Source organism: Chenopodium album, chromosome 23, assembly GCF_948465745.1.
Source record: "Chenopodium album chromosome 23, dcCheAlbu1.1, whole genome shotgun sequence".
In the NCBI taxonomy this organism is placed as follows: Eukaryota; Viridiplantae; Streptophyta; class Magnoliopsida; order Caryophyllales; family Amaranthaceae; genus Chenopodium; species Chenopodium album.
Window position 1 is genome coordinate 4,707,916 of NC_137856.1, and position 9,049 is coordinate 4,716,964.

Below are 9,049 nucleotides of genomic sequence, written 5' to 3' on the forward strand. Positions count from 1 at the left end.
TAAACAACACATATCATGATAACCCGACCCCAAATTAGATTTCATTTACCGATTAAAACAGGATTTGGTTTTACTGTCTAAAAGGGGTGCACTAACCTGTCACATTTTCCAAGCTTCTCGGGAATCTTTCTCATTATGTGCCATATGCACCAACGGTGACGAGTACTGGGCATCACCTCCTCAATGGGCTTGCGCATAGCAGCTGCTTGATCTGTCAGAATTGATTTCGGGGGTTTGTTATTCATGCACTCTAACCAATGCTTAAACACCCATCGGAAGGTATCACAATCTTCATGGGACACAAGTGCACATCCTAATAAAATTGATTGTCCGTGGTGATTAACACCGACAAAATTTAAAAATGGAAGGTTATACTCATTGGTCAAATAGGTTGCATCAAAACAAACCACGTCGCCAAACTCGTCGTATGCCCCACGACTTCTTGCATCAACCCACAACACGTCTTTTAACCTTCCTTCTTCATCAAGCCTTTGTGTATGGAAAAAATTAACATCCCTATCTTTCATTTTTTGGAAAAAAGACATCATTGCAGCCGAATCACCACCCTCCATTTTCGCCCTTCTGTTTTTATACACCTCATGCTGCAGGTCTTTAACTGTTAATGCTACACTACCAGTCGCATCCTCCTCAATGCCAAGACAGCCTTGAATTTGGGTCACCGTAACACCTCGATCAAAGAAAGCAAATAACTGCTTCCGAGCCATTGGAGTTAAGTGCTTCATTCTATACTCTTTCACGAGCCTTGCCAAGGAAGGATCAGGAACGTGATTACAATGTTCCAACTCAACCCTCTTTATTTCCCACTGCCCATCATGATTGACACTAGCATAAAGCATCGCTTTACATTCACATTTCTTTGACCTTCTTTTACTCTGACTCAAATCATCCTCCCCCACAATCCCACCCACTACACCACCTGAACCACTCATTCCCATTGCCTTTGCCCTCTTTTTCGCCTCCCGTTGCGCCCTCATGTCTGGTTTTCCATAGCATTCACACCTCCACGTGGTAGATATCCGAACTCTCTCCTCCCCTTTTGAGTATGCACCTTGAACCCTACTCACTCCAAATCCAATCATCTCAGCATATTCTTTATAATACAACTCCACATCATTCATTGAATTAAACACCATCCCAATCTTTGGTGCTTCCAAAAAATTATCAACATTACTCGCAACAACAGTTCCTAGTGTCCCATCAGTCGTGCCTGGGGAAATACAATCGGTCCCTTGCTGGATGCGTGCCCTGTGCTCACCATCCACACCATGAATACCTTGGTCGGCATCTCCACCGCTACACATATCAACCCCATGGTCACCCTGTTCATTACTCAACATCCTACACCTCACCCCACTACCCTTGTCTTGCAAAATGATGCCTTCACAAGTTGCACCCGGTGATTCTAAACCATATTCCATTTCCAGCAGCTGTTTATGTTACAAACCCCACACACAAAGCAAATCTACAAACATGCTGGCAACAATGGGGATTTATTATTGCAACATTTCCATATTCAATCACATCCAAAAATCCCAAACCGCAACCACATTACAGTATGCACAATCTCAAATTAAACTAATAAACGTCATTTTAATTAAATCTGGATACATATATCGCATGTCATTACTTCCTAATTCGCACAAACACAATCAAGAAGATTTACTTGACAATTCTGATGAACACCACGACAAACCACGGAGATCAAACTATACCATGTATATCATCTACAAAAATTAAATCGTGCATTGACATAACTACGTCGTGTCGTTACCAAAATTGTTTAATTACACTATCATTGAGAAAACACACACTATTATACGAATTTACACCACAACTTAATCCGCAATTTGTCCTTACAGTGATCAATTCAACACAGATGCAATATGTAAATGCACTAATCTACATCTACAGTGTTCAAATTACAAAAACTTACCAGATCTGATCTACGATATGACGTTGATTAACCACCACCGCTCACTCATGCAACTTTCGCTTCACTGTAGCGTCTCTGGTGGTTTTCAATGGAGCTATCCCTTCCATTCTCGACTTCGATCAGCAGCTACCCCGTCAAATAGCCATATAAATATCTTGCTTCACGGCATTTAGTAATGTTAACGGTGTTACTTTCCAACATGTCGTACAAGTAAGCAACGTTGTGACTTGGCAGCCTAAGTGGCATTAACACTGTTTCTCTTATTTACGCTATACCCCTATGATGAACATTATGCGTTTATCTTGAGGATGAATGGGGGCCAGCCCTTTGTCCTTTGAGAACATTATTTTTATCTTCTGCACTTTTAGGAACTTTCAATGAAATGTAAGTCTTAAAGTTTCCGTAATTTCTTCTTTATTTAATTGCATTTCCTTGTACTTTAATGATTTTTCTTATTCAATTTTTGTTTTTATATGAGTTCAATTACTACTGTATTAAAATAATTTGAGATTAGAAGTTGTTTGAGTTTGTAATTATGAGAATTTTATGAGATAATAAAATTACAGAATTCTACAGCCTGAAATTAATTATTTTGAAGAAATTGTTATGAAATCATTCATACAAGAATTTGCTACTTAAATCAAGCATTACCCATTTTTTCTTTTTTAAATTGGGATATAGAATTGCTTAATATGGCTGATTATGTAAATTGATAATTTGATGATTTAGGTATACACCAATTACTGATTTACTATGTATTTACTATTGAGTTGTAGGGTAATTTAGTAATGGGACAAGATTAAGTTAATTGGGCATTTTTTAATGATAACTTGCTATTGTATGAACAATTATTGAGATTATAGCAATGGAGATGTGTTAGAGCAGTTTGTTGTTATTTCCTGTATAAATTCATCCATCATTTACGCGTTCATTTGCGAAATTCAGTTCTAGCCTGTTAACATTAGTGTGCTTGAATGGTTGATGTAGTTACCGAAGGTAAAGGTATAGGATTTTTGACTAATACAAGTAATAATAATGTATATAGCTGTCAAGTTTGGTTGTGAATGAATGTGTTTGAGCAATGTACTATGTGTAACGAATATGAGCTTGTTAAGAGTTACTAAGCTGTCTGATATGGACCACATGGTGATTGTTTTGGTGCGGAAACACGAATCAGGAAGTTGTTTTTATGTCTAATAGGATGAAAATAGTTAGAACATGTTGGTATAGAAGAAAATTGTAAACAGTTTAGCAAGTGTCTTTAATGTTGAGAGTTCTAATAGTTAATTGTTGGTTGTGCCTCAGAATGAAAATAACTAAAATCTTCGATCTAACATAAAGTAGTAATTGTTATTTTTGGGCATTTAGTAAATTTTACTAAAAAGCAATCACTACATGAGAATTTCAATTATAGCATCTCTCTTAATTTTATTAGAAGTGGAGATACCTACAATTGACAGCCTACGGGCCACCTTATCTTCTTGAATGATAGTTTAGGAGGTTTGCATTTGTTACTAAACTTCTCTCATTTCTGTAAAGCCAAATTGTAATATTGCTTCGGAAGAAACGCGCTGTAAAATTGCTGCTTCCTGCCCTTCTTGATGATATTGACAGCTAGTGATACTTTACGATCTAAGTCAGTAGCTACTCTTATACAGGTGCGCGAGCGTTACATCATTTGCTTGTTTATGATACTAGACACTCTGACATGACTATGGAGGGCCCTTGACATTTGGGGATGAAAATGCAACATCTTCATAGAATCTTTGAGTATGACACTTGGACATGTTTCAGTGCTCTACATTTGATAGCTGAGTCTGAGTAACAAAATGTAGCAGAAAGATAAGTAAGCTCTCTACTCATGTTATTTACCATAATTGTTTTTGAAGTTTGATCTTGTGATTTCTATTCCTGAAAGAATGATGTTGTTGGGTTGTAAACTTTGTGGAAACGTAAGTAAACTCTTTTTGATCTATTGACATGTTCGCTTCCCTGCGATTGCAAACTTGAACTAGGTAGCTTGCCAGGGGTGGGGGATACAAGCACATGGGAATTCTATGTGCAAAGGTGTCATATGTAAAATACGAGGAATTTTTTTTAGTTTGATACTGTGCTTATTTTTGACCTATTTTCTGGTCATAAGAAGTCTATGTCAATTAAGCTCTTTTAATTAGACCTTAGACTTAATATGCCAGTAGTACAATTGCAGTTTTGTGCAAGATGAATATGCAACTTATGCTCTGGTGCATTGATGTGAGTCCATGTGACAATGTTCAATAACAACATGACCATATTACAGAAAGAAACAATGCGTATTGGCTGCTTATTCTACTTGTGCCTTGCGCTGTGAAAAAATTTCATCTGCTAATATGAGCAATGAAAGAATCCATTTCCAAGTGAGAATTTCCACCATCTGCTACTGAGCCTCGAACGGCTCTGCCTAGTTCTGCAGCCCTTTTCCTCATCTCTTTTCCTTCTTCCGATTTCATCAATTTTCTTACTGTGTTTTCAACTACAGTCGATGTTACTAGCTCAGCTCTGTGTTCCCAAGCCCTGATTAACAAACCAATCCGTAGGACTTCTGTTATCAAAATGCTATTTTTGGGTTGGTCAGAATGCATAGGCCATGCTGCTATTGGCACTCCCATAGTGATGCTCTCCAAGCATGAATTCCACCCACAGTGACTCAGAAACCCACCCGTTGCTGGATGGGCTAGAATCTCAAGCTGAGGTGCCCAGCCTCTCACAGTAATTCCCCTATTTATCATTCTTTCTTCATATCCTTCTGGCAGCTGAAGAGTTTTTGCCTCATCTTGTTCAAATAAATCGCCTTTATCAGCATCTCTAAGAACCCATATAAACTTTTGCTCACTTCTTTCCAATCCTATTGCTAACTCTTTGACCTGTTCATCAGCCATAGATGTTATTGTTCCAAAAGAAACATATATCACAGATTCTATCTCCTGTTTGTCTAGCCACTCAAGGCATCTAGGCCGACAAGTGTTCGTTTTTCCTTTTGCTTCCACCGGATTGAAAGGTCCAATAGAAAACAGTTTCTTGTTAACATTCGTTGATAGTTTTGACAATAGTTCCATGTATCTACCTTCTATCAATCTGCATGTATTAAAAAGTCTTCCAGATTCAAATTCCAAAAGCTTGTGTTGATTTATTATAAATTTTTCAAACTCTGGTGTGAAGCTCCCTTCTCTAGAAGGGATGTATCTTGGAACATCAGAATCTAATTCAAAAGGTTTTTCTATAATGGACTCCCATTTATTAAAGAAGATGGTAAAGGCAGATACTGATAGAAAAGTATAAGATTCGGCATTTGGGATCAATTTTACATCTTGCACTACGGAGGCCATCAGGTTATCATGAATGATAATTATTCTCCTAAACTTAGATGAAAGTTCTTGTAAAAGTTGAAACACAGGTTGACGGAGATATGAACAAGCATCAGAAAGTGGTTGGAGATGCTCTGGAAATTTGATCCAGGCATTGTTTTTAGGGGAAAATGAGCCGAGAGTAGGAAGTTGGAAGTCATGGAAATAGATGTTACCTGAACTTTCCAAGTCCCAACCATGGACACGGAGCTTCACTTGGCGATTGTGCACAGTTGATCCAGCAAAGTGAACCGGTATGCCATAGGAGGCTATAAGACGAGAGAGGTGGAGGAGCTGATTGATATGGCCATGGGCTGGGAAGGGAACCATCACCACAACTATTTCAGGTTGTTTAAGGCCAGTTTGACAGCCTTTTTGTCTTTCCATATTGCATAAATTTTAGGATGTCTTTGGATGGATCTTGATAGCCATTAAAACCTTAAAGATATAGGGAATAAAAAATCCTTTGTTTTAATTTATGTTTGTTTATATATTTTGGGGACAGGACCTCGTATAGCTTATCTAAAAATGCTTGTTCCACTAGTCTATTGGGATGAAAACAAGGTAAAGTTTCTCTCCTTATCATATGGTATCTGGTATGTGATATATAAATATATTGTGTCTGCATGTGTATGTGTTCGCGTGCAGATTTTTTTTTCTTCTTTTTATTTTATTTTGTATTTACATTTTTTTTTTTTGTAAGGTACCAAGGTTATATGAGAAAAAGTCAGGTTTCTAATGTATATAAAAGTATCATAAGATACTTATTCCATTTTGGAATCTTTGGGATTTCTTGTTGTAGTTGACCCTTTTTGTGTTGGGTTGTTCTGTATTTATCTTGTTTTTGACAAATTGTGGGTAAGATGAGGACTGGAGAGTGGAGATACAATTATTATGTGGTCCAATGCCTTAACAAGGAGATTTTTTTTTTTTTTTTTCCCTCTGAAATCTGAATTACAAAGTAGTTATATCCATGACAACTTTTAGGCTATGAAGATAAGGAGACCATTATATTGACTATTGAGGTGTATAACAAATAGATTGGGTAGTCCTGGAATGATAATTGAAATACACTTGTTAGCTCTGTAGAAAGGGCAGCCAAACTTTCTTACTTGTGGAGGATGAATTTTTCATGCTTTCGATTTGGATTGTGTTTTGTTTCCGTTGATTTGATCATTCAAATGCAACTTAAAACGACAGAAATAGGGTAACTTGGAACTAAGTTAACAAGTATTTACATACATAAACAAAACTTTTTATGATAGTGATGCATATAATTGCCTTTCATCATATCAAATTATGGTAGGGATCATCATTGTCTTTAGGCTTTCTCTAGTATCTATCTTAGCACAGGCAATCTTAATCACCAGAACTAGCAAGGGGGTTTATACTAGGAAAGTGACCAAAATAAAAAATTAGGGTTGTGATCTATTTCATGGTAGAGAATTAACTGAATAGATTTGGTATCATCCCAAGGGAGACTCAGAAGGTTGTTGCAGGTTGCTTGTAATTGTAATAGCAGAAAGGCTCAGAGGCCTGATTATTGGTCAATTCTTAGTACTCACATCTCCATGAATTTCAAGATTGGTACCATACCTGAGACTAATGTTTTCATTATTTTTTTATCATAAAAACTTATACATCAGTAAGTCAAGATCCTAGCTAGGCAAAGTTCATTTATTATTTCAGTACATTTCACTGATTGAGTTGCCTGCGATCATATCTTCAATTATGTTCCAACTATCCAAGATTTTCTTAGGATGTTTCCTCTTTTTTACACCATTATCTGGTTATGTGAGCAATGAAAGAATCCATTTCTAGGCGAGAAGATCCACCTGTAGCAGTTGATCCTCGAACAATGCCTCCGAGCTCTGCAGCTTGTTTCCTCATCTCCTCACCTTCCTTTGATATCATTAATCTTCTCACTGCATCTTCTATTGTAGTTGATGTTACAAGCTCATTTCTTTGTGCCCAATTTCTGACTTCTATACCAAATTTTAGTACTTGTGTTACCAAAATTGTGTTCCTTGGCTGATCAGAATGCATTGGCCATGCTGCAATCGGCACTCCCATGCTGATGCTCTCCATGCATGAGTTCCAGCCGCAGTGACTCATGAATCCTCCTGTTGATGGGTGCGCTAGAACTTCAAGCTGAGGTGCCCAGTCTCTCACCACCATTCCCCTGTCCCGTATTCTGCTTTCATAACCTTCTGGTAGTTGAGGCCTTTTCACATCACCTTCTGCGGAAAGTTCTACTCCATCAGCACTTCTAACAACCCATAAAAACTTTTGCCTACTTCTTTCTAACCCAACTGCCAACTCACTAATCTGCTCCTCTGACATTGATGTTGATGTTCCAAAAGAAATGTATATTATAGAATCCTTCTCTTGTTTGTCCAGCCACTCGAGACATTGATGTCGATTGTAAGTGCATCTACCCTTTACTTCCACTGGATTTAAAGGTCCGATTGCAAAAAGCTTTTTGTTAACATTTGTGGGTAGCTTTTCCAGTAAGTCCATATATCTACCTTCTATTGGTCTGCATGTGTTGTAGATTCTTCCACTCTCGAAGTTTAATACTTTGTATTGCTTTGCTGCATAGTCTGCAAACTCTGGTGTAAAGCACCCTTCACTTGAGGTAATGTTTTTTGGGATATCAGAATCTAGCTGAAATGGTTTGTTAATTATCGACTCCCAAATGTAGAAAAAGATGGCGAAGGCAGAGACACTATGGAGGGCATATGACTCAGCATTTGGGATTAGGTTCACATCTTGAACAACAGTAGCAATTAAAGTATCATGAATAATGATGATCCTCCTAAACTTAGTTGAGAACTCTTGTAGAAGTTGGAATACAGGTTGACGGAGATGAGAGGAAGCATCAAATAGCGGTTGGAGATGCCCAGGGAATGTGGTGTGGGGATCGAATTTGGGAGGAACTGAGATTAAAGGAGGGAGCTGCAAGTCATGAAACTGAATTTTACTTGTATTTTCGGGGTCCCAACCGTGGAGGCGCAGTTTAGCTTGGTGATTGTGTGTTGTGGATCCAACAAAATGAACTGGTATACCATATGAGGCTATGAGGTTGGATAGATGCAGAGTTTCATTGAGATGGCCTTGCATTGGGAATGGTACCATGACTACTGCAACTGAAGGATGTTTGAGGCTTTTTTGTTGATCATTTTGATTGTAAATTTGGTGTGCCATTTTGAGTTAGTTCTTAGGCTGGAAGATTTAGTTTTAAGAATATGGACAGCCTCCACCCCTTCACATTATATAAACTTACCTAGACAAGCGGCGTATGCACAACTTGTGTAGCACATGCTTTTGGGTGAAATAAAAATTTGTTTATTGCAATCCAGAGTTGATAAGTGTTCATTGTTAGTTTTGTATTGCTGTTTTTGTTTCTAATTGGGAACACCTTATTTTGCTCGTTTTTATTGCAAATGCTCATGGCTTACCTATTTTAGGGATGGGTGTACGGTGTACCTACCTATAACTTTCTAGATGGAATGTGGAGACTGGATTTTATTTATCTTAAATAAATAGTCTTTTGTTTGTAAGGTTTAGCACTATTAGGCTTATGATTAGATTAAATTATCTTATAGTGGCACATAAAACTAGATTAGTGCTTCCGTGTTCTCTTTAGTCATTGACTAAATAGCAAGATATATTATAATCCTAATCATGATTGAATGTATAGTGCTTTCGT

General features: G+C 37.6%; 2 protein-coding genes across 2 annotated transcripts; both read right to left on the bottom strand.

Annotated features, from left to right (window-relative positions):
- Positions 1-4,145: 4,145 nt before the first annotated feature.
- On the bottom strand, positions 4,146-5,731 carry LOC145609044 (zeatin O-glucosyltransferase-like). Its single transcript, XM_081664615.1, has one exon. It carries the CDS (start codon positions 5,722-5,724, stop codon positions 4,312-4,314), a length of 1,413 nt encoding a protein of 470 aa, XP_081520741.1. The 5' UTR covers positions 5,725-5,731; the 3' UTR covers positions 4,146-4,311.
- Positions 5,732-7,119: 1,388 nt separating this feature from the next.
- On the bottom strand, positions 7,120-8,562 carry LOC145609550 (zeatin O-glucosyltransferase-like). The gene has a single exon (XM_081665006.1). It carries the CDS (start codon positions 8,542-8,544, stop codon positions 7,120-7,122), a length of 1,425 nt encoding a protein of 474 aa, XP_081521132.1. The 5' UTR covers positions 8,545-8,562.
- Positions 8,563-9,049: the final 487 nt, after the last annotated feature.

Excerpts from the sequence above, each read along its gene's own strand:
- LOC145609044 (XM_081664615.1), bottom strand. The coding sequence starts at position 5,724 with ATGGAAAGACAAAAAGGCTGTCAAACTGGCCTTAAACAACCTGAAATA.
- LOC145609550 (XM_081665006.1), bottom strand. The coding sequence starts at position 8,544 with ATGGCACACCAAATTTACAATCAAAATGATCAACAAAAAAGCCTCAAA.